The following is a 26,496-nucleotide window of genomic DNA, read 5'->3' on the forward strand; positions in this document are numbered from 1 at the left end:
GTTCTTCATTAGCAAGTTCTTTGCATAGAGAACGGATCTTTGCACCAAAGTCCCAAAGATGTGTTTTTTTCCCTTGAGGATCAGTGGGTTTACATCTGCTCTGCACTGGTGGAATTGACTCTTGCAGACACAGGGCACTGGAGAAGCTGTCTGACAGCAGAACTATTAATTGGAATTGTTTTTTTTTTTTAAAAACGTCTCATCTTTAATTGTTAAAAAAAAGTTTTAACTCGCCTTTATGGCCTATGCAGGAACTGACAGTTGCTATAATAATTTTTCCTCCCTTAGGGATTCAAAGAACTTGCTTCCATCTTACTGTGTTGTATTTTTTCCAAATTGGATAGGAGAATTTGTCAATTTTATACATGTGCTGTTTTTATGTACATGTCCTTCTGCTCTTCTAACAAAACAATGTAATTAAGCATTCAGATTTGCACTGCTCTTTGTCATACATCAGTTAAGTCTGGGGGGGTTGCCTTTGTTCAATTAATGCTATGTCATTTTTAGTTCTGTACGTAACATGAAAATAAGAGTGCTGAATGGAAATGATCTATTGATACTGTTGAAAGCAATAGCTTTCTTAAGGCTTCAAATATAAATAAAAGTCTGTTATGTATTACATATTATCTTTTTTCTCCCATAACTAGAATGCACAAGATACTGAGGTGTCCCCAGTTTTCTGGGAAGTGCTGATTATCTTCAAATCATATTGATGAAAACAGGAATTTCCTTTTGATTCCAGCAGGATTTATTGGTGGCTGGTATCTCTGTAGAGCAGGAACATTTTTTTTTCAATCTTCTTATGATGTACAGAAAGACAGTGTTGGTCTGCCATGCTCAGGCTATACCAAGGATTCAACTGATAGCTAACGAAAGCCTAATTGATGATGTTTTTCCCTAGAGGTTGGGTTGTTTTTTTTTTTCAGTCAGCACAAAGGATGAAGAGAGGAGAGTGCAATGAGATGAAGTCAGATTATGAACAAGGGAATGAATGGCTAGAAAAGCCCACAGTCTTTCAGATTTTCTTTGATTATTATGTCTGTGACTGCATCAAATACAAACTTGACATTCTGGGTGTCTGTAGCACATGTCAAGTGAGAATATATCTCTTTATCTTCTTTCCTTATGTTCAAGTCTAGGAATTGTTTCTTGATGTAATTTCCAGCATCTTCAAATGTATTTAGCCCTAGTGGAGAGCAAGGTAAAAGAAAAAGAAGACACATTTGAATTGGCATTTCATCACAGCTGCTAAGAAACAATTCATTTTTTTTCCTGTTTGTTTCTTTCATTTTTTTCTAAAGGGAATTAACTTCATGCATTAGATATGAAAATTTTGTGTCTAGACTGCCCACCTAAATTTAAATTTCAATGTCTAACCAGAAGTCCTTATTTCTGAAGGGAAATGCTTCTGAGTCAGTGAGTGTGAAACAGTTAAAGACCTTAGAGAGATACCAGAAAGTGAAAGAAACACAAGAAAGGAAGGAGCATAAATTCAAAGGGAATCAGGTAGAGAGCAGACAAAACTGGTGGGAAGTATGAAAATGAAGAGAGAAACAAATGAAGAAGGAAAAAGAGAAAAATTCAGATGCTTATCTATTCAGTCATAGTTTCTTGACGCAGCTTTTCTGCCTTTTAGTAGCACTCCTTTAGAGCAGCAGCAGGTGTGACCGCTGGCACCTGGCCTGGCTGCAGGTCTGGAGCGGGACGAGGCTCTGTCTGGAGACAGGCCGCTGCCCAGAGCCCCGCTGGCTCCATCCTGCCTGGAGCTGCAGGCAGCGCCACGTGGCACAGCTCCCCTGATCCTAGCCCAGGACGTGGGATTATCCCGGCGAAGCATGGAGCAATTTTGGGTTGCTGTGTCCTTAGAAGAGAAGTGAAGGAGCTTGTTTGCAGGAAGTGCACAGCACCCATCTTATAATAATAATATTGCTTTAAGTATGCCTCGTTCTGGGCACTCCCTATACCAAATTAGGTTAATACTAAAATACAGCAGATTTTGGATTTTCTCTGGCATGTTCTGGACATAGCCTCATATGTTGTCTTGCATCAGCTGGGAACAGCTGCTGGTTTTTATTTCCAGTAGACACTACTGTGACATACAAAAAGAAGACATCCCTCATGGAATGGGTTTTCAAAATAGGGACAAAATCATTTGTACTGAAATATTGGCTGGGTTCATCACACCACACTGCAGCCACTGAAACTTCTAGTCCTCTCAGCTTCCTCTACCACCAATGGATAGAAAGCATCTCCAGAGATGACCCCACCTAAGGATAAGCATCATGAGTAGGTGAGATGAATTGGATTCTGTCTATGTGTGTCCCATACCATTCTTTTGAGAGAAAGGGTAGATGCTTAGATAAGATGCTTAGTATTTAAATGGTTATATATAGGTGACCTGAATCAAAGTCTCAGTCTTTAATGCATGGCCTGCACTAATCATTTGGATGTATTTTCTTCTGAAAACCCCAAACTTACCATTATACTCAGGAAAGCAAATACTCAGATGAACTTTTGTTATTTTCTCTCGAAAGAGGTCTTTTTTGTTTAGAAACAGCACAATGGAAGTGGCTGCAAAGCACTTGTGATTGCAGATGCTGTTGAACAGCTGAAGGCTTTCATGCATTCTGTTCTGTTGAGATGCAAAAGGTAAACATGAGAGACTGACAAATCTCATCCCCATATGTCATTTTTACTGTAATGTTCTTTACTGGCAAGAACCAATACAGCATAATAGCCTTTAAATGGTTATCAGGGAACAGGAATAGTTCTGATATGCCATCAGAGAGTACATTAAAACTTAGCAGCAAAAAGGGTTGTTTGTCTCTTCTGACTCACCACTTCTTTATCTTCCACCAGAACCATGTCATAAGCACTGAGCGCAGCACAGAATATGATGCAAGTAACTCCCTCAAAGCAATGAATCCACTTTTTTCTCTCTGATCGCTGTCCACCCACATCAAACATCCTTTACAGAAAAAATAACATGTACAAAGTAAAGCACTAACTACTAAGGACGTAGTCATGCTGTTATTGTGCAGAGTGCAACTGGAGATGAATAAAATATCCAGATTTTCCAAATACTGGTCTGTTTCTATCCCAACAGGTCAAGGAGAACTATGAACTATTTTCGGCTTTGTAGTAGGCATAAAATGGAATGTAAAGGCTTAAATACCTGCATATAGGAAATACATTCAGTACTTCCAGATGGCACTCTGTGTTCAGGAGGTAGAGCTCTGCATAAGAATTCAGTGCAGGACTAAGCCCTGCAGGCAAGGATTTAGTTGGGACAGAGTTCATACATGAAACGCTGACAAAAGATCCTCAAATCCACAGTAATTTGTTACTTCATAATTTTGCTTGTAGTGAGCTGACACATTGATCAATAACGTATACGAGTGGAAGCTGGTCACAGGTCGACCCACTGGTTGTGTTTAATTGTTTGGTGTAGATCTGTGTTTAGTCATCCGTCCATCACCCTGGTGCAGTCACCTAGCTGGCTGTATAACCTGCAGCATGCACCTGTGTGTGTGTGTATCTCTTCCCTATCAATCTCATTAGTTGCTGTTTAAGCAGCAGTTCATGGGGAGCCAGAATCCATTTGTAGAAAGGAAAATGTAGACCTGTCCTCTGCATTAATTTGCTTCAGTCTTTGTCAGAAATTACTACCTTTGGGTAGAGTCATATGAATTTTTTGTGAACTCGTTATATGGGGTCCAAAGCCAACTGAGCATACCTGGCTGGGACCTTGTTAGGGAACTAGTTAGGGCCCAACTGAGATTGATCTGTCACCAAAACTACCATCTGTCTGCTTAGCACTAGCTTTCAAAATTCCCACTTATATTTTCAGTTCTTCAGTGATCAGGGAGATCTTTTCACTCTATTTCTGATATAAAAGGTGCCAAACTTGAACATTTTTCAAGAGCATTAGAAAGGAAAAAAATGTACAAAATCAGATTTATCCTACTCATACTTTTTCTGTTTCCTTGTGTGCATGATGTCTTTTTCCTGTGCTGCCTGTTGTTGAACTTAAAACTGTAAAACCTAACCCCCTATTGCATTATCTCTTCCTCAAGAAAATGCATGAGATCTTACTCTTTAGATGTATCTCCTGCAGTATCTGAAAATTAAACACAACTCAGTTTTTATAGCGATGAAAATACTGGGATTCAGTATGAAAAAATCATGCCAGTAATAAACAGAGTAAGAATAATTTGTTACTGAAACACCATTTTTTGCAGTATATTGATCTTCTGTTTTCTTCACCATTAGCAACGCTGCTGATGGAAACAAAGTTTATTATTTATCATTTTTCATCCTACTTAGGAGAAATGAAACACTTCCCAATGCTCATGATGCACTGTTTCTGCAGCTGAGGAGTAATTAGAAAATATTACTTGTTTTCTAGTATATTTAATCTTTTTGATCATTGAATGTCTATAAATGTGAATTACTAGGAAATCAGAAAGCTGTTATGGAGCAAGGTTTTGAAAACAGTAACGACATTCTTCCAAGCATATCTTCAATGAGTTCAGTATGCCTACTGAAGAGTGAGATCAATATGAATAAAGCATCTTGACTTTTGGCTGTGATTAGTGCTCAAAAGTCACCTGCCACTTTGGATCTTCCTTGATTTATGGTGTGTAACTCTGAAATCAGGGTTATGGGGGGAAAAAATATCTTCAAAATTTAGTCTGCAGTAGAATTTCACAAGCATACATAATCATATGAATCTGTATTGAGTTCCTGCAAGCTTTAAAAATATGCCCCTGTGAATATTCATGAGAAGTCAGTTAAAACAGGACAAGGTCAAGGCCAGAGGCAATGCTTATGGGCAGTTTTTGTTGTACCAACCTTAGCTTGCTTAATTCTTCTCATGTCAACCCAAAACTTATAAGCACAGGTAAAACTGAAGTCCCTCTGTGAGTGGTAGAAAATGCATTTCAGAGATGACCTTTTTCTTTGACCAAGACCATCAAAATTCGCCTTGAAAGCTCTGTATTTTCCCATCACTGCTCTTGGAAAAATTAGCTGCAGATACGGGACTAGCTCTATATTCATTTGTCCTAATGGTACACAGAGTGAGACCTGAGGACTGAAATCAAGCTTGCCTGATTTCAGTCAAATTCTTCCTAGCACATCAGTAGAAATGACAGCAGGAGAGGAAAGAAGATCAGATCTTCTTTTAAAAATATTTAAGTATGTTCCGAGCTCTGGAAATCAAAGTCAACATTTGTGAAATAAATTGAAGAGCACAAGAAAGCTGAATTACACTAAACTGGCGAAGTAACCACTAAGATAGCAAATAACAAGAGCTGTAGCCTGTGCAAATGTAATTCTGTTCCCTGGAGCAGCACTGGGATTTAGACTTTTACTGCACAGATAAAAATGTTTTCTGCTTCACTCAGTTCAGGAGAGGGACAAGTGTTTGGTGGATGAGGCATCTGTTGATGTTTTCTTTTTATCCATGTATGGCTTGTGACCCCAAGCCTCATTTAAGTACATCAACCAAAACTTACTCTGAATGTGAAAGTGTTCCTCTCTTTATAGATGTTTCTATGGTACTTATCAAAATAAGTGCAGAGTCATCAGGATCCCCCAGCTGTTTTGCATTGCTCTGGCAATGCAAAGTAGCAGTAATTGGATGGTTAAGATGGACTTACAGCTGCTCTGCATCCCGACAGCAGCTCAAACCCCTCAGACTATTCTGCAGTAAATTTACCTAAAAGTGCCTAAAACAACCAATGCATTTACTCACATAACACTACTGTGATGCATAGCAGAGAAGCTAAACACAGTGGGTTTTTGTGTTTGCGGTGACATTAGGAGCCTTCCTCTTGTTTACAGACACTAAGGCAACTTAATTCTCGGTTGTGCTGCATTTCAGTTGGACCTCGACACTAATTCTGATACACTCTAATATCAGGATTGGTAGCATTCAGGTCAAAGAAGGTTTACACTCTGATGATTTCTTTCTCCATCCTCATTTTATTTCTTATATAGACCATGACTGTAACTGAAGGTGCTCAGATTTCCCTGGTGTAAAGCTGTCTGGCAATATGTTAATTGGAGAAAAAGAAGATGATGTTTGTGACATTACATTGTAGCCTTTGTGGATAAGTGCTGAATTTTTGTGAGTGATCAGCGTATTAATAAGTGATAATAATTTATCTGTAGGACATCTACTTCAGAATCTTATTTTGTATATGTAATCTCTGTTGCGTGAAAGCATCTGTGTGGTAGCATGGATAGTTTGAGTGATGTTTAATTGTCACATGAGGAGAAAAAAAGAAGCCCAATGAAAAATGTAAAAGTTATAATGCTGGTGCTTTATATGTCTACCTCTGCAGACAGTTTCTTGTCTAGACTACATTCCTCAATAAGAACCTCAGCCTTTAAATTGAGAATTAAGTGGAATTCAGTCCATAGAGGAAAACGTTATAGAACACTGAAACTATCATAATTCGTTCATATTTTCATGCGGAATTAGATGTTTTTAATTGGTTCACCGAGCATAACAAAATCTTGAGTATCTGAAAGTGTCATTTTCAGTCAAATTTCTCAGAGACATTATTTTCAAGATTTTTTTCTCCACATTTTGCTTTTAATCTTAAATGAGCATGAAGGCATGCATGCTAATACTGAAATTTCCCATGAGACAGAAATTATTATTTTTTTGCCAACTGTAATGCATTCCAGCATTAAGAGCAGTTATTTCCGTTCTCAAAAGAAGAGAGTGAAAGGTTGAGAGTACATGCAAATTAATAGTCATCAAATGTTTTGCATGCTGTTAAGGACATTTAGGTAGGCAAATTTCGTAAATGTCACAAACAATTATTCAAATGGCAGGATACAAATAATGCTTTTTAGGCACTTATATATGTAAAAATGTCCTTTTAGAACCTGATATTCTGAGATCTCTTAATAACAGTCCATTATATGCTTGAAGTTGGAGTACTGATACTAAAATATCTTGCTTTTTTGGCTGTTTCAGAATATTACTGGATTCAAGGATATCACAGTGGGATTACCAATAATATAATAGGTCAATATCTTTGAAAGAAAATATTTAAGAAAGATAAAACCACAAAAAAGTGTGAAATATGACTTTCATACCTGAAGTTCAAATCCTTGAAAGAAAACTGAGTCTCTATAATCCCAGTTGTTTTCACTCGGGAGTGCAAAACATCTTGCTCACTAGGTACATAGTTCGGCATTGCTAACCTATCCAAATCATTGAGGTAACTAAGGAGGGTAAAAAGAAATGGTGACTGGTGAATTCAAAAGGTGAAATGAACATTACATAATCACTTCATATTGAGCCGCTTTAAAATAGTTTATGTAAATTACACATTTCACTACAATCCTATTGGGTTTTATACAACCTAGATCCACAATCCAGAGCCTTTTTTTTTTTTTTTTTTTTTCCCCTTGCTTCCTTGCATATAGACATGTGATTTAGTTGCATATAATAAACATCTTTCTGATAATTTCAGTTCAGGAAAATCCTTATTTTCCTCAGGGATGCTAAAAAACCACCTTGTCAGGAAAGGAGTTTTGTCCATTTGTTTTCAGCAAGTGGGAATTGCCACCAAAGAAAAACTGCAACCACCTTTCAGAAGCAGATTGACCAGAAGTCATCACAGCCAATCAGACCTGTTGTAATAGTATCTTTCTTCCTAAATGAAAGGAAGGGCATAATATTTTGGAGGAATTCACATTTAGGGTCTGCTTTCCCTGCAGACCTATCAATTTACAAGAGGAAAGTACACAATAATTTAAAAAAATATATACTTTGTAATCAAATTCAGAAGCTTTAATCAAGCTGAGGACCCCCTTAGTTAGTATTCTTACAATCCCCTGAAAAAGAGTGGATTATCTGGTTTATGTCTGGTATACAGAGATAAAATCTGCATGAAACCGGGTTCCAAACCAGACCTTTGTAGACTGTTCTTGTCCTACTACCAGCCCTTCTCCTGTCTTTTCCAGGGGCAGACAGCTTTCTTATAATGGCTGGACAGAGCCTATGAGTTGTACTGGCTAGTTTAGGAGTCTGTGTAAAGAGGCTATGAATTTCCATTTGTAACCTCTTGTCTCTGACAAGCAAAACACAGGCAGGAAAAAAAGACATTTTTCCCTTTATAAACCATGCAAGTGCTAAAACAAACACTTGTATAAAAAATTCGTTATAAAGTTATATTTTCTGATATGAAGTTATATATTCTGATAGTTCTTAGTCACAAATACATAAATTAAATTCAACATAGACAATTGTAATTGCATAAAAAATTAGATCAAGTTAATTATCTGGTTAATGGGGCAAGAGAGGCAGCTTCAGGTTGTTACTAGAGGTGAAGGCAGCTCCAAGGGGACACAGAACAGCTCTCCACTGGCAGAAGAGGGAACAAAAACTAGTAGGTTAGTTTAAATGCTTGTTATTTCCTTGGTTTGAATTAAGTGACACAAATCCTACCCTGAGAGGCAATTGACTGAGCAAGCAAGAAACACCATGTACTACTGATAGCTATACAATGACATTTAAGGTCACAATTTATAATCCCGATTTTTCCCAATTTATAATCCTGGTTTTTCCCCTTCCTTATCCATTACTCCTCCTTAAAACAGGATTAATTCCAGCTGAGTCTAAGGAAGAAATTCCAGCCAAATTTGACATACAGGGGATTTTCTATTATTCAGAAGATCTCATTTTTTTTCTATTAAAACACACAGGGAAAAGGCAGTGATAAAACTTCATTAGCATGAATTAATAATGAAAAGACTCAGAGAAGATAGCTTCAGAAATTCAGAATTTACACAGTACACATCAATACTCTGTGTAGGAGCTGATTCACAGGAGCTTAGTTTTGGTTTTAAAATAAATTAAAATGTAGCATTAGATGGCAGATTGGCTCTAGCTGGTTTTGAAAGTTGATTTCAGTGGTTCAGAGACAAAGGCGAGGTTTTCAGAAGCATCAGGTACCAAAAGATGAAGACAGAGGATTAGCAGGATTTTTGGAAGTGTTCAGGCAGATGAAAAACATATTACTGTTGTTTATAATGTAACTCCAGCAGTAAATAATAGTTATTGGCTCCTTTACAGTCTGTACTAGCTCTCTTAAATACTGAAACCCATCGCAGGTTAAAACATAACACTGAGAGGGAATTACTTTATACTCTCCTGTCTTCTTTTTAGGTAACAAAACCTCATCTGCCAGGCATAGTGTACACATTAGAATGTTGTTAGCTGCAAAACAGGTATTCTGCATTAGGAGGGGTGTTCTTTTAAGGGGCGTTGTTTAGCTTTGGGTTTTTCTTTATTTTTATTTCGAGGAGTGGTTTTCCTTTTAATTATGATGACTGACTTGTTATGGGCTTTTAGTGCAGGGAACTGTAGTGTGGCCTGTCAGAAAGGTTAGGAAGCAAACTGTTGTGCTATACTATTCCTGTAGAAATACAAGGCTGCCATAAAATACTGCCAAATCAGGCACAGATCAACACAGGCAATTTTTTATTGGTTTAGGTATCTTGCAGAAAAGTCTTCATTCTTGTTTTGAAGATATAAAGAGACAATTTTTAATACATTAATGGTATATCCCTTCTGCTGTCTACAATTAGTGAGCTGTTACTGCTTTCAGTTTGCCTGACTCCTGGCCCAGCCTCTGATCGTACCTTTCCTTGCCAATAATTGTCAAGGGACACCCAACACCTCTTGAGGTGTCACCCAGCAGGTGCCCTTAGCCTGCAGGAGGAGCTGCAGGAGCAGAGAAGCCTCTAATTGCAGATCTTGGAAGATGGACCTCAGCTGGAACAACCTTCTGCCCCAGGTCTAGAGTCAGACGCACATACGCACTCCAGGAAAACTCTGACCTGAAGGGAGGTGCCACCTCGCTTCTTGGTCTTGTATGAGTTTAGGTAGAAAACAGCAGAGCAGGACCACAGTAGCCTGCAAGAACAACTGTAGAAGCAACCAAAGCAGGGAATCCTGAAATATCTAAGCTTACTGACTGCATCTAAGCCAAGAGATGTACCCCAGCTGAATGGTGACCCTTTCTTTGTGAGTCAGAGATGAGAAGCAAACTCACAGAAACAAGTTGTTCCTTGTTTTCACTTGTTTCACTTCATTTAAACATTTGTCTTATATTCTAAACAGCAAAAAAAAAAAAATTCTTTTTCAGGTTAACAAGCAATAATTTTTGTAAGCATGTGAGGAAGAGTTCTTGTGCAAGCCTTCCTCTGCTGTCCCTTACAGTAATAGCCAGCAGAGGAAGGCTTGCACAAGCCACCTACTAGGCTGCTGAGTCGTTGAGCTGATACTCTGCTGCCCTTGCAAAGCAGGCCTGGGTCCCGCTGTCACTCCACAGTTGTTTGATGAGTTCAGCCAATTCAGAAGACATGTCGCCATCCTCCAGAGTTGTTGCCATGGCACACAGCTTCCTTTCATCTTCCTAAAGAGAAATTTCAGTAAGTACTGTGCAATTGCACTGTGTCCCTCCATGTTCTTGAAGATGTGCTTGGTTTACAGTGAGTTGCAGGGGCAAAATTTCTCCTTTTCACCAATTTTTTCGAGGTAGCTGTACTTGCCTGTGCATGTAAGCATGCTTTTACAAGCTCACTTCCTTTTAGTTAGTGCAAGGTTAGACATAAATGGTGATACACAGGGTTTTTCTCTTTTTATTGTTTTGATTTGTTCATATAAAGGCTCAGCTTCATTCCAAGATCCAACTTGGAAGGAAGGCTTTTATTGTAAGAGAGAGTAGTGGCATATCAAAAACTAAATTAAAAAGGATATTTAAAGCTTAAACATTCTGTAACTACATCAAAACAGAAATATCTAAATATATTTTTTAATTTATTTGGAAGGAAAATTTTCTAGCTTTAGGCCACAGTGAGAAATGTGACAAAGTGTATATAACTAGTGAATGCATTTACCATAGAATTTTTTTTTATTTGGGGAAGAAAAAAATTTGTAATTGAATAAAATCCTAAATATTTTAAATGTGTTATTCTGTAATTTATTCCTTTTGCAGTCAATCCAAAAAGACTTCAAGTAATCTATTTCATTAAAAATATTTCTTTTCGTGGTTAACAGCTTAGGAATGTACTGTAAATAAAGAGCATGATTGAAATAGGGTCATTTGATATACTGTCACAGCAGTGGATAATTATAGAATATAATTCCTTCCTAGCCGTATAAGTAGACAACTGAAGTGACTTGCAGTCAATACTTGCAATAGTATAAATGGATTCTGACAGACACTGTTTTGTCAGGGAATGTGTTTTAGTCAAAAATAGAAAACATCTCCATAATTATTTGTAGCAAATTTATTTTTGGAATATACTATACCTTTGTGTTTCAGTAGCAATTGCACTTTATGGAAACTTTGTAAAAGTCAGAGACTGATCAAAAATAAAACACTGCAGGTTTTCTGGAATATTGGAGAAATTTGGTTATCATGAAGAAAAAGGAAAAAAAGGGGGAAATAAACACTAAAGAATTGCTTTCATTTGAAAGTTTAAGGAGGACAGCTGAACCATTGCCCTTCTACATTTAACACCACCAGCTCTGTTTACAGCCCCATCCTCTCGCTCCGTGCTGGGATCAGCAGAACTGAGTCATGCTTTCTTCTGCGTGCCCCTCGTTTGTCTCCAGGTCTGCTCTCCAGGGCGCACACTTGCTCAGCTTCAAGATAAGAGTTCTAATGTTCTCTCCTTCAAGATATCACATATCATTTAATGATTATAGCTATCCTCCTACAATGTTGGATTTGTTGGCTGAGTAGCCTACAAAGAAGCCTTGAGCTCAGAGCCTCCAGATGTACAGTAAATGTTCATTAATTACTATGCAAAAGGTGGCAACTGTGGATTTTGATGCTTACGTAAAAAAGGAAGATAGTTACAGGTTGAGTTTATCATAACCCTGATTTATATAACATTTTTTTTCTCTGACTTTTAGACAGACTTCAGAAGATTTTCATATTAAAACCAGATTTCAATGGCACTTTAGGAAATAAAAAATACCTCTCTCCCCAAAACAGATGTTCAAAATTACATGCTGAGGCACTTTCAGGACCACTAAGAAGTATTTGCAGGCAGTCCTGGAACATGGATAAACCCATGGTTTTCAGGGCCAAGATAAGCCTAGTCTTTGGGCTAGACAACTTTAAGCAGCTAAATCTGGACCAGAAAACAGCACGAACAAAGTCCAGATGAAATCAAAGCTTAATTCAAAACAACTCAAGCTTATAAATGGCTTATGATTTTACAGAAAATATAAGCTAAGTTTGTTTTTGGGAGAAAGGGCAATGTTTAGTGAAAATTCAAATAAATGTGACCTAAATTTCTGTTTTCTTTAAAACTGACATCCAGGTTGCTCTTATGTGGTTCTGGGGGAAAAGAAGATAGCTACTGCTACTATTTTATACATGTGTATTCAGCTGTATTCTGCCAAGGACAGGAAGAGTGGGCTTACTGTACTATAAGTGATAAACTTACAAAATCTGTATTTTCTGCATTTGGTTATATATAATGCTAAGAAATTACCTGGGCTATTTAAGAAAATTTTTCAATTACCAGTTCCCCAGGCTGTGAAATCCCTTGAAAACAATATCTATGAACTGGCATAGATGATAAGTGATGAGTGAACATGTATAAACCTCTCCAAAAGTTTGGCAGGGATAAAAAAGAGGCTGAAGTACCAGGGCACAGGCAGAACATATCTCAATTACAGATTGCCAACAGTCTGGACCACATAGTGGATATCGGAGGCTGAACCAGGACCTGTGGCGAGGTGCTGCAAGGTTCTGCTGTCTTAAGCCATATAGACTGGTAGATGGGTCCTTATGCAGTACACATGTCTATCACAGTTGAGATGGGCCAAATTACAGCACATTCACACGGGCCTATTTTCTGTGTGGTGCTTTTTGGCACTGTTAATGTTTATTTGAATGACTTATATTCATGGACACTTAAAAGAATACAGGAAGAAAACATTTAGTTTCTATTTTGTCAAATGACTATGAGCTTTGGTAACCTCTGAAGCACTTATCATTTTTAGGTCAAAGTGCCACATGTCAGTGTAATGAAATGTAGACTTCTGGAACATGAAGAGCTCTTTCAGATAAGCAGATGTAATTCCCTCCAAGATAAACCTCTAAGGAATAAGCAGAATTGACCAAAACTGGAACCAACTGATATTCTGACAGGCCTTTGAGAAATTAAAGGCAAAAGACTAAATCATTGCACTGAGAAGAAAAGTATGTTTTTCCTTTACTTCTGTCCCTGAAAAATCAGTGTGATTTCCAGAAGATAGGAGGTTTTCTTACTATGGCTTTTCCTCTATGCACTTGTGGGTAGGATTGCTAACTGTGTCAGGAAGGTCAGACCCCAATTCTCTGTGGTGCCAGTGCTCCAGTGCTGCTTCTGTATAACGAGGAGGTCTCTGCTCCAGCAACAATGCCAAACCGAAATATTCCCAACATGCCTAGAAGACCCTTCCTTACATGGCTGAGCCCCAAGATTTGTTCACAAAAGGGTAATATTTATTACATTTTCCAACAGCAATAATCGATTAAGCAGATAGGAAAAAGGGTCTTTTTCCTGCTTTCTTATGTCTTTGCAAGTTGAACATTTCTTTTGTAACAAACAAAATGGCAGTTTATGCAAAGATTGGACCTCAGAGGCATCAGTCTTGAGAAAATAAAAATAAGTAAAGACATTTTGTCACGCATAACTCAAGCAGTACTTAGTTTCCACTGTCATAAAGCAAATACTGAACTCTCTTTGTCTGCTAGTCATTACTATTACGTTACAAAAAATTGTATTCTAATGCCTATTTCAAGAGAGAAGGTGTCATACTCACAATTCTAGCTGGGTTTTCATAACTGATTCCTAACTTAGTCATTGCTTTCACAATAGACAGGATAGACTGCACTGCATTACTGTAAATGACAGGTCTGAACTCCATGCGTTCCTGGTAGGTGAAGCCATCTTTATGGATGATCCTGGTGCAAAAATAGAAAACAAAAGGTTTATGGGATGCATTAAAAAGAAAAAGAAAGTAATGAAAAGTTGGATCAGATGCTTTTGTGGTCAGCATGAGAAAACTGAATCCATCTGGCCTTTGGAAAAGCATTTATCAATGGTTGATCTGCCTATTCTGCTGGAAGAGGTAAACAATTTCTACAACTATGTGAGGTTAAATTTAAGAGGTTAGGTTTTGACTTCTCAGTTTGAGTGAATAGGTATTGGGTTTTTGCCTTGTGGGTCAATATAAGTTAATGTATGAATCCAGAACAAGACCCAGGCCTATTCCTGTGGATACAGGGCAAGAAGCATAGCTGTACTTAGATCCCAAAAATTTTATTATTGGAATCTACATTATTAGCCATGGGCTGTCACTCACACTGCTTATTTAATCGTTCTCATTTTTATCCAGAATCTTACCTGAAGTAGAAAAATTATTGCAAAAAATATTTCTACGTTGTCAGTTACTTTCTCAAGAAAACAACAAAAAAATCTTTAATATTTCTTTGTACGTCAGTTACAATTTCTAGTTCTTGCAAGTTGTTACTGTTATTATATACAGGCTTTGGGGACATAAATATTACTCCAGAGGATTTGACCTGTATTCCAGAGGACAAAGAACCTTAGCAGTCAAATCCATTTAATCTAATTCTGACAGAGGAATTATAATTTCATTAACCTCCTTGACTGCAGAATGGCATGTGATTAAAATTCTCCCAGATTACCGTGCAGATTATATCACAACTCAGAGACATCTTTTTCTATGAGTTGTGAAAAAGAATGAAAACTTCACTCATGTGGCATGCGCTCAAAGAACAGACACCAAACTGCTTTGGCTGCTGCTGGAACCAAGGCTCTGTTTTTCCTCACCTCAGTTGTACAATGATGAAGACCAGGTTATTAAATAAATAATTTCTGGTGCTTGTGGCTTGTTTTTTTTCTCCCTGTCTCTTGCCAGAGATACAGTCACGACATAGCTATACAAGCAGAAAGGGGTGATGTGACAAGATCTGACAGGTTAGCCCATAATAAGTGTATGTCTTTGGAAGACTTTCCTTCCATGGGGAGAAGTCAATCCTGTCAGAAAATAATTCACTCACAGACACATGCACAAAACCCAGATCACAACTGAATGTGTCTTAGCATCTCTATGACTTGTAGATGTGAGGAAATTCAAAAATTTAATTATTGTGTCTGTAGGAGTAGCATCTGTAGGAAAGAAGAGTTCTCTATATGTTTCTCCAATCACTTCTATACCAGGCAAAAATATAAACTGTTTTGAAGCTTTGTTTTTTTGAAAGCTGTTTTCAGCATAATTTCAAGTGAATTTGCAAGATTCAAAGGAATCATACTGAACTTGGGAGAAAGACAACGGGGAGCTCTGTTATGCAGTCTGACATACTAGTGAACCTCTTTTGCCATCCTCTGAAATATCCGTATATGCCTGGGTCAGCACAGTGGTTTGAATGAAATAATAAGAATTGTTCAGAGGAGAGGCTTATTCACTTGGAGGAGTCTAATGTAGTTCCATCATAGTGCCCTGGATAATCTGGTTTGCTGCTTGAGCAAAACAGGACGTTAAGCAGTGTCCTATCTGTGAAGCACCATGGAGCCCAGAGCTCCCCACTGGTGTAGCTGGCTCCTTTAACAGGTCAGGTCGCCTCTAACAAGAAATAATTTCAGTTGCCATCATGTTGAACCTTGCACTGGTACTGAAGCATATTCTTGTCACTCTTACCCCTACTACCTGTGAAAGCAGCAGCTTTCTATAAATAATGGAATGAAACACATAGAAACTCAAACCCCATGAAGTACATGAACTTGGGTTAGCTACTTTGTGGGTCTCTCAGTGGGGGTTTTGCCTGTGGCTACAAAAATCTGGGATGAGAGAGAAGGAAAAGCCCTAACACAGTCCACAAATGGCTGTTTTATATCTTCATGCTTCCCCTTTGAAGAAAAAAGGAAGGAAGAAAATACAAGATTCTGAAATAAATCTGGATTCTGTAATTACAGAAAGAAAACTTGGTTTTGCTTGAGGCTTTTCATGGGTTTGTTTCATTGTTCTTGTTTGGTTTTTGGTTTTTGTTGTTGTTGTTATTTTTTTAATAATATATTTATGCCCTCTGGCAGAAGGTATGTTAGTCAGCATATTAAATCAGTAGTGAATTTTACTGCTTTTATTAAAGATCAGTCATACTTAATGAAGGACTGTAAAACAGGCTGACATCTTGTGTGACCAGAAGGAGCATTTTAGGAAACAGAAAATTTTGTTCCCTGATCCTCCTTGAAAAAATATACAACCTTTTAAAAATAAATGCAGAATGCTGAAGACATAGGTGTTAGGCTACCAGTCATAATACCTATATTATGTTTATATTGGAGGAAAATGTTTGTCTCCTGTGGGTTTCGTTTTGGTGGGGTTTTTTGGTTTTTTGTGGTTTTTTTTTCCACAAAAGGAAGGCTTCTTACTAGATAGGTGGAGCTGATTTAGTCTTGTCAGGCATGATGAGTTACCAAATATTTTGTTTCCTGCTTTTCATTTGCTGAATTATTTGTAGTAGGTTTGTACTGCTAACATAGAACATAGCACAGAAATACTCGTATACTTGGATTATAAAAAGTTAGATCACGCACTGGAAATTATCTAGTCAGAAGCACAGAGCTCCAGAGAAGCTTATTTTTTTCCTTTTTAGTTATCCCCCATAACCAACCTAGCCTTTTTAGCAGCATATCTATATTTTGAACATTAGAAGATATTGTGCAAAGCTTAGTGGAAGGATTTAAGTTGGTTTGAAATCTTCAGTCTCGAAAGAATGAGGTTTATGAATTAGAAAATTATATTACTAGCAGTAGAATTACCCCAAATTTGGTGGAAAATTGTATTTTCAGCAAAATCACTTCTTTTGTAAGCAGCTACCAGTCTTCTCCAGAAAATTTTATACTTCTCTGAAAAATTTAATAACTGAAATTGATTATTTTACTGAAAAATTTCTTTTTTTTTTTTTTTTCAAAGTCCTTGGTTGTGAGAGAAATATAATTTTATATGAAAAATGATAATGTTCATGAACAGTTTTATCATAAAATAATTCATATTTGTGATCAGGTTGACAGGTCATAAATGCACAGGGGCTTAAAGAAAACTCAGCTTTGCAGTTTTCTGCCCCCTCCTTGATGCTGTTAAGGGTTATAATCCTTCTTAAAGCGCTCAATTCAGAGGAACATCTTTAATCGCTCCTACTTGGGGAAGCTTTCAGCACAATACATTTTAATGGTTTGCTGAATAAGGAGGGTCTCTTGAGAACACAAAACAGATATAAAATTGTCCACCATTTTACCAGACAAAAAAGTTCGCAGAGTATTTGATGGACGGTTCTGATTCCGTCTTATTACAAAATGAGCTGATTAATAGTAGAAAATTGCTTTTATGACATAACGTTTTTCTACTTTACTCTTTAAAATGCATTGATGAGGTTATGAAATAGAAGAACTTAAATTTAGAATAATATTGCTGATTTTGTAACACAGTCTGATTTTTACACTGGAAGACATTGGTACTTACGAAGTGCAGTCTTGTCTAAACAGTTACAATGCCTGTGGGTTTTTTTCTGTATTTAATAGACAAGTCTAGGAAGGAGACCTGGACCCTCTCTATGAAAGTGAGACTAGATACAACTTCAATATTTTAGCAGGTTACATGGTAAAGGAAGATTTTTGCTGCCTGTGTGAGTATGAGCTCTGGAACTCAGGTGGATTATCTGTTTAAACCATATACATGATTAGTGCTTTGGCTACCCTTAAAACAATAACAAGAATTATTTTTATTATAGCCTGGTCTACATATGTAAAACTGTTGTGAAAGTAAATTGTAAATGGGGACACATGCAGACAAACTTGACCTTCCTCTGAAGCCAGGGGAAATAAAGATGCTGACTTCAATCTGTGTGGCACCCTGTGCACTTTGAACAAACATCTACAAGTATTCTTGCAGTAGATTGATGGTGCAGTCACAAGATATTCATAACCAGATATTCAGTCCAAATTTGAATAAGGATTTCTGCATTTGAGCTTGTACAGCCTGTTTCTTCCCAGATTGATTATTGTATGAAAAATTTTTGGCGTGCTACTTTCCGTGCTAAAAGCAGTTCTCATGATTGTTCCTACCCATACTGGGTGGTGTGTAGCAGCTGCTCACTGTGTAAGGCTGGTGGCTAAAAGTTCTCACCTGCCCTGTGGGAGACATGGGAACAATCTTCCTGACCACTGGCAGGGGCTGAAATAAGACTGTGGAGACCAAGAACCCAATTTAGGGGAAAAAAAGACAAAAGACTTTGCGCTATTATACAGTGTTTTGCAATATTATACAATACTTCAGTAATTTCTCTTGCAAACCACTAAAATCAAATTAAATTAATAGGGACCAAATTAAAACTGAACAATGGGAGATTATTCACATCATATGTAATTAAACTGTGGAATTACTTGCTACAGAATATTCTGGATGTTATTTCACATTGGTTCAAAAAAGATTCAGGAGAAATGTAGGCATGAATTAACTGAGGGCTATTAAACACAGTGATGCTGTCTCTGGTTTAGGATGCTACCTGAGTCACAGATCAGCAGATCCTGTCAGGCTGTCCAGGTCAAGTGTTACCATGTGTTTGCATGTCTGCTTTGATGATCTTCTGAAAACATTCTTCATTAGCTACTGCAAGGGGTGTGATACTAGGATAGATGGATCTGCCATGGCTGGTTGTTTTCATGTTCTTCTCACGACAGTACTGTGACTCCTACCAAAGTTAATGAAAAGGCTTCCCTGGTCTTCAGGAGGGAGCTGGACAGTGCATGATTTGATCAGACAGATTTGATTACCAATCCAGCTGTGTGTCTCCGTCACACTGTGTTTCTTCTTTATTTGGTTGAATGAGAACTTGATTGTAATGATTCAAATAAGCATAAATATTTTAAGAAGACATTAGCTAGATAGCTTATACTACAAATACCAAATTCAACAGCTAATATGAATATTCATATACTTACTTCATTTGCTTTACAATAGTGCTCTTTCCCGACTCTCCAGCACCTGCAGAAGGGGAATGTTGAGAAGGGATATTATTGATATATGAATAAGTATCAGGTATTAAGAATAACTCTCTAGAACACGTAATTTTGTACCTATGAAGAGACATACAAATGTTTTAGATCTGCATTGTTCTAACTATAATCCTCCCTAGTGTCCATTTAGACTTAAAAAGAATGAAATCTTGGTAAAAGTATTAATTCTGAAAAGGAAAGGGGCATTTGAAAAGAAAGGAATATTCAGTCAATCAAGAGAAAAATACAGACTTTAATTATTAAGGAGTTAAAATATGGGTCATATTTTGATTTCATCCCTGGTAGATGGGCAGAAGGATATGAACAAACTACAGCTTCTGTCATTGTCTGGTTCATTACATGATTTGTAGCGTCTCATTTAATGTGTATCATGACCTTCTGTAAGCCAAGCCCACCAGTTCCATGGTCTTTAGCCAGCCTCTTTGAGCAAATGGAAAAACAGAGCATGGAGACTTGCATGGGGTCTAGCTCATGATGCAGAGGCAACACATGAGCAAATGTCTTGACGTTGGTGTTTTGTCAGTTCCTCTGTCCTGCGGTCTTCTGCTATGAAGTAGTGTGGCTGGAGATGGGAAACCTACAGAGCAGTGCAACAGATCCAGCTTGGGAATGATTCTGCAGGAAATCCCTGTAGCTGGCAGGAAGGTACAGGCATTTGCCGGCACAGCCAGTTGCAGAACTAGGGATAGGTTTGGTCAGATTATGCACAATTAACTTTCCCTTATCTCACGGAAAGTGAGTAATTGCAATGCAAACCTTCTCCATGGGAAATCAGTGTGAGTGACTATCATCTTCCGGCAGTGAGAGTGGAGAGGCTTGGCAAGAACTGCCAAACAGGAGCTGGATTTTGGAAGCACCTGAAGAGAGGATTTAATTTTGCTGTGAATCCATGCGACAGGATTCATCACTGCTTTTCTCTTTGCAGATTATCATTTACCTCACTGGACGGTGTCAAACACTTTGACAAAAGAGGAAATTTGGGACATATTGTAACTGAGCACTTCTCAGTGAATGGGACAAACAGATTACAGACTTTCCAAACAGATTTTGTAAAGCTAATAACATTTAAATGACAAGGATTAATTTACTCAAATGAATCACAACAGAGAGCAAACCATACACAAAGCATTTTCTAAAACCATGATGTGAATGGCAGAAAGTGCAGGAGAAAAACGAACCTATGCAAAATAGGCTGATGCTGCCATCTGCCACAGTTTGGAAAAAATGCAAATTTGCTGTAGATAATTTACTATCCGTTCAATGTCCTTCTGTAGAACTTGGTGAAGCCCTATCAGCAAGGTGGAATTTGCTACAATTTTTGTAGGGAAGAAAGCAGGCTGTGCTGAGAATTCATACATTCACCTGATGGAAAGATGCCAGGAAACGTAATATAGAAATAAACGTCTCTTCCAGATCTGAAAGTTAAAATATAATGGAAGGCATAATTTATATCTTTTTTCTACCTCTGCTCATCTTTAATTTATGATCCAGTAATGTCTTTATCTAAACAACAGATAACTCTCAGACTTTGACTTCACTCCAGAGTATTGTGTTAGTCATGGCAGCATTTTCACCCCAGGAAGTGGGTCAGAAACAATTTACTTTGCACCTGCTTCCTTTCTTCCTTCTCCCTCCTGTGCAGCCTGTCCCTCTGGCCAGGGCCCAGGGTGGGAGAGCAGGGCCAGGGCTGTGTTGCCACCAGTCACAGTAGCCTTCTGCTTGCAGGAACAGTGGCACAAATGCATGATGATAGCCCTTACGTGACTGCATGGGGAGCTGAAGGCAGCTCCTCTTTAGGAGGCAGTGAAAAGGGCAATTATAATCAAGCCCAGATTTTCCGAATAAAGACAAGAACTTAGGCTAAACTTAGTCCTGTCCTGAAGCTTGGAAAGTTCAACTGGCTTTTAAAAAACACTCTGTCATGATCAAAATTTATATCTCGCCTGATAGGGACCAGTATTAATATACCATAGCCTGTATTTTGCATTTCACATATTTAAGATCTCCTAGTTTTTTAAAATTTACCTCTGATTTCTCTGTCTCTATTTGGATGCTGAGTTTCCTCTAGATGGATAATGGCACAGAAAATAAAGGCATAGGAATCAGTCAATGCCTGAAACTCTGGCCCTGGTCCTGGGAGCTGAAAGATCTCTCCACTGCCAGTAATATCAGTGGATGTTTGCTCCTACACATCTTCGCAGACATCACATTCACCATGCCCCACGCATGCCACATCCACCTTCAGCAAGGTGCTGTACACACAGCGCTCTGGCCGACTGTAACCTCTTCCCTACAGGCCACTGAGGCATGTAGACAAAGCAGAAATAGAGGGGAAAAAAAAAAAAAAAAAAAAAAAAAAAAAAAAAAAAAAGCTGGTGAGAATCTCTCAAATTCAAAGGAGAACTAACCCAGGACCTCATCTGTAACTTGGCAGACTGTTTTTCTAAGCAGAATTTGTTTCAATAGTTGTGGAAACTGGGAGAGTAGAAGCCCCTTTCTATATTAGCATCTGCTGAGCCATTGAACAAAGTTCTTTTTATATATTAAGCTGCTTTTGTGCCTCAGGTCAGGAGGTATTATATCTACATTATTTATGTGGAAGTAAAGGTTTGGTTTAGGGAATTTTCCAGAAGTAAAGTTAAGGAAACAAAAGAAAGACTACTGCCTGAATATTTTGTTTGAAACCTATCACAAAAGACACTGACAGTGATATAAAGCAACAAAAAACAGGTTAAAAAAAATATTTTCAAATTAAAATTGGAAAAGGTTTCACACGTCTGCCTGAGTGTTTTTTGTGACATTCAGAGCTCTGGAAACTGAACTAGACTGGAAATTATATCTTCCTGGTCCTCTTACAAACTCAACAACCTTTCTCCATGAGAGAAAGAAACTGGAGAAAAGATGTAAGATCTAACCCTCTTGAGGTTCTTAAATGCTGCTTTACTCCCGAAAAAAGCAAATTAGTGTATTCCAATCCATAGGATTATTGGGCCATCTTTGTGCTCAAAGTCTTTGCTTCCAGTGCAGGTGATAATAACAGGAATTTACTCTGGACTTCAGTACTACAGTAACTGATTCATTTAACTGGTTCTACATTCAAACTACTTATCAGAGGCCTTTTCTAGTCAGTGGAGAAAAGTATTTGCTACTAAAACTAAAAGAAACAATTTCAATTTTTGTCAGCCTGAAGAAGATCTTCAAATTAAATTAGGTGAACTGTGCCCTAAAAGTGAGTATTTCTCATTAAAGTTTGCAGACGATGACCAGCTCAAATAAGGGTTGAGTATTGTCCTGCCACTGAAAAATGTAGACAATGAGGCCATGCACTAATACTGTGAAAAGAAATAAGTTCAAAGTTTTAATGATTATTTAAGCTGAAGCTAGGCTCTTACTTCTGTGAAACATCACTGTGAGCATCAGCTGTTTTGGCCATGTTTGGAATATGCCTGTACTTTGCACATAAATGAATTGCAAGCTGGTCTTCTACAAAGTACATAAACTGCATGTGATGTGGTAGGCAAGATATGGCCCTGATACAAAGGAAATAAATCTTTCACCTTGGAGTTTGTTCCAGACTCATAAAACAATCCAATTTTTTGGAAATATAAATATCTAGAGGCTAGATTTGCGGACAAGGTGGAGGGGTGGGATGGCCTTGACAACACAGGAACACCTAAGACAGAGGTCATAACCCTCCTGGCTCCTGGACAATTTGCGAAGAACGGCAGAAAGTTGCGTAATTTTTCCCCTCCCCCAGTTTATATGTGTAATTTTTATGTGCATGTCATATAAACTGTAAATTATCACCTCAACACAGATAATGTTCTTGCCCAGATCATGGAACTTAACAGAAACAAATGTGGAAATGTAGCGTTTGGTTTTCTGGATATAATTTCTTTTTTGTTCGTAAAGGAACCTATTAGAGGATAAACAGAGATTAGATATTAAATGATCCTTTCAGGAAATGATCAGAATACTTTTTTTTTTTTTTTTTTTTTTTGAACATAATGATCACACTGAAAAACTTATGATATACATATCCCTTTTTTTCTGTATATTTTCTACCAATCTTCCTACTGCAAAAGAAACAATGGTGACATCTGGTCTGTAACATATGATCTGAATGAGCAGAAACCTATGACTAGGGTAGGACAAGGCTGGTTGGCTTGAAAGGACCTGCCTTTGATTTATGTAGTGTAAAATTTGAATAATTTCTGAGATCAAAACAGACTCATGTTTTATTCACCCCTTTTTTAAGAACAAGAAAATTTAAGCTGTTAAGTCTATTTTTTTTTCTCTCTCCAGCATGTTTTTTATCAAGTCCTTGTGATCTGTTGTAACAGTTCCCCAGGAGGAAAACCCTTCCAAAATGTTACCTACTGACAAATGTGAATCTTTATCATGTGTGACATGAATAAAGGAAGATATTGTAGAAATATATTTTATAAAGAAGACTTCAGTGAAAGTATTTCAGATTCAGATGATCATGTCTCACGAAAAGAGTGCTTGTATAGTTGATGAAACTGAAATATCTTCAGATTTGAAATGAATGAAATAATATAAGTCTTTTTCACAGATCTTGCAATTAATCACAAAGAATAAAGGTATCTTGAGAGTGATACTAGTAGTGTAGAAGACTGATTGTATACATTAGGAAACATTTAAAACTAAAGTCCTTAATGCTAAATACATATGTTCTGGGAGGGGCAATTTATTTTGTGTCGACAGCCTCCAGTACTACTGCCAAGGCATGAAAACTTGAAGATCAAAATATATCATCAAACTGCTTATCTTTTAAATTAATCTTTATTTTATAAATTCCACTTTATTCTGTAAATTCCTCTTAGAGGATTTCTTACATCTTCCTCATGAATCAGTGTTGGAGGTCAGAGACAGGATGCTGGAGTAGATGGACCTTGGTTCTAACTTGATATGCCAATTCCTTTTTGTAAGAATATATAAAAAGTATTGAAACTTTGTGAAAGTTTAAATGAAAATATTATTCTGATTTTTGACTAGGTTGCCTCAGTAGGGGCAATATTTTCTATTAATGTGGCACAGAAATTTTCATATTCTGGACTGAAAAGCTCTGTAAACCACAGTCTGAATACTGATGATATAAAAAGTGTATCAGACTGCTACTTTCCTATTATTTTTTGAGAAACCTATATGGTTGTGTTTTTCTCTTATTTCTATATTACCAATAGTATATACTCAACATGTATAAATAGACTTTTTACATAAGATACAAAGCAAGAGATTGAAGCCAATAGTCTGAATAAAAGTCAGTTTAAAAGCATTTGTAAGCATTGCAGTTGTAATGAAGGAAAGAAAAGAAACATTTCAATGATCAAAGACTGGTTTTCTGTTCATTTGGAGAAACCAATGTAAACTCTCGTAACAGGTATTCTACTGTTAGAAGAAAAATAGTAAGATGGTGGCAGTGTTATTGTACTCTTGGATAATTCTTGTAGGCTACAGAGTACCATGGGAAAAAGAGAGAAAAATAAAGTTGTATCTAGGAAAAAGAAAAAATAAAAATTTCATCAGTACACCTGATGGCTGTTAATAGATTGATCATAGTGGGGATTAGAAGTAGTAGTCTGTGAGAATATTAATCTGTATTAATCTCATTTCATTATTTACCATTTCCATCTCCACAATATAATTTTTATACGTCAAAAAAGGCCATTCTAATTTACTTTCTATTGATGTAAAAAATTAAGTGCAACAGTTCTCAAAATAAAAAGTCTCTACATATTGTGACACCTGTGGATTTTCTGTGTAACCAGTTACCTTATTTAATCCTGCAAATGAATGCATATTGGTCCATGAAAAAAAAAAAAAAAAAAAAAAAAAAAAAAAAAAAAAAAAAGTCTGTGCTATGTTCTGTGTAAATAAGCATAGTAACTTTTATTCTAACAGTATGTTCTTGTTTCTCAAATCTTTTCAAAGTCAAGGATATATAATATTTAAAATTGAATACATGCAGTGACATCGCCATTTCCAGCCTGTTCCTTGTGCCTTCATGAGTGTCCACAACCAGAAAACATTTTGTGTGTGTATTGCAGGATTCTCTTCTTCAGATAAAACAGAGAAAAGTGGAAAATTCACTGTACTAAAATGTAATTCTAGAGCAAAATAACCCCTCAATGGAAAACCATTATGAGCAATTTTTATTCTATTTACCCAGCAGTAGTAGTTTGACTGTCCTGGCTTCCCTCTCTGCATCTGCCTGGAGTTTCTTTTCCAGTTCTCTCGATCTCCTGGCCGACTCCTTGCTCTCAGAACTGACTCCACTGCCCATCTTGAGGTGTTAAAAATCCTCTCTTTGTCCAGATGATTTACTTCTTATCAGACCAGTTGCTTTAATTCAGAAGAAGGACAACAGCCTGTGCTTAAAGAAAATCTTAAAATCCCATTCAATCTCTATGTTCAGTCTTCAGATCAAACAGCCCCTTTTCACCTGTCACATGTTCTGGAGATGCGATAGTCAAGGATTTATATAGGGACATAAAAACATACTGTTATGATGTCATAGAATTAAAATGATCCACTGAAGAGCAAAACCAAGGTATGCATAGATCTCTGCATATGATCTATGCATGATCACACAGGTTCCAGCTTCACATGCTTCAAAGAATTGTACAGAATGCCTTGAAACAATAAAATTTGGAATAACTCTGCTCAAGGAAAAAAAAAAAAAAAATCAGTTTGTGAATCAGTGTTTATGCCCTGAAGCAAAAAAAGATTTATGTCTTTGAAGCATTTGTATAATCTATTTTTCATCTTTCTCAGTGGTCAGCTCTAAATATACATATTCTTTATTTTAAAATGACAGAATTTGTATTGATATAGTTAAGATATATTTTTTTTCAATTATTAATTAACATGCAGACTGCTGCATTTTCATATTCTGGTAAGTACATTTATTTTCTTCTAATGGTAATGGATACTTTACTGCAATTTGTAACATCTTTGGGATACTTTTGTGCAGCCATTCCTTGAAGAATGTCATAGTCTGTTCCATTTTTTAATGATCTTATTAGCAGTTATCCGTTTGGGCTGAAAGCACCATGCCATTTTTGTGTAAGAAAGGACACAGGACAGATTCTCCCCACTGATGGAATAATTTCATCTTGGTTTCTTCATAGTGCAGTAGTAATATAGAAGTTTTACGCAATACAGTGGAAACGTTACTTGGCATGTGGTGCCAGCAGTGTATTGGAAAATACACTTTACTGCAATATTGTGGTAGTGGGTCAGAGTAGAATTACTGTCAGGACTAAAAGATCCATAGTACTTTCTTTTTGGTCCCTTCTCTTCAGATTAAGAATTTCAATAAAATTCACTAGTGTGCAA

The 26,496-nt window shown here is 37.1% G+C and overlaps 1 protein-coding gene across 1 annotated transcript; it reads right to left on the reverse strand.

Annotated features, from left to right (window-relative positions):
* Positions 1 to 995: 995 nt before the first annotated feature.
* On the reverse strand, positions 996 to 25,441 carry GNAT3 (G protein subunit alpha transducin 3). Its single transcript, XM_026867872.1, has 8 exons — positions 25,324 to 25,441; positions 19,060 to 19,102; positions 13,859 to 14,000; positions 10,288 to 10,445; positions 7,117 to 7,245; positions 2,839 to 2,968; positions 2,479 to 2,632; positions 996 to 1,186 (listed from the first exon to the last, which is right to left on the reverse strand). The coding sequence occupies exons 1-8, from the start codon at positions 25,439 to 25,441 to the stop codon at positions 996 to 998; spliced, it is 1,065 nt and encodes a 354-aa protein (XP_026723673.1).
* Between the last annotated feature and the right edge of the window lie 1,055 nt (positions 25,442 to 26,496).

This window comes from Athene cunicularia, assembly GCF_003259725.1.
Source record: "Athene cunicularia isolate RWA chromosome 1 unlocalized genomic scaffold, athCun1 chr1_part2, whole genome shotgun sequence".
Classification (NCBI taxonomy): domain Eukaryota; kingdom Metazoa; phylum Chordata; class Aves; order Strigiformes; family Strigidae; genus Athene; species Athene cunicularia.

Coding starts and splice junctions, on each gene's coding strand:
- GNAT3 (XM_026867872.1), bottom strand. CDS start 25,441: ATGGGCAGTGGAGTCAGTTCTGAGAGCAAGGAGTCGGCCAGGAGATCG. Junction 10,446..13,858: donor ATGAAAACCCAGCTAGAATT/GTGAGTATGACA, acceptor ATTTCTCTTTAG/GAAGATGAAAGGAAGCTGTG. Junction 2,969..7,116: donor TTCAAGGATTTGAACTTCAG/GTATGAAAGTCA, acceptor TTTTCTGTAAAG/GATGTTTGATGTGGGTGGAC.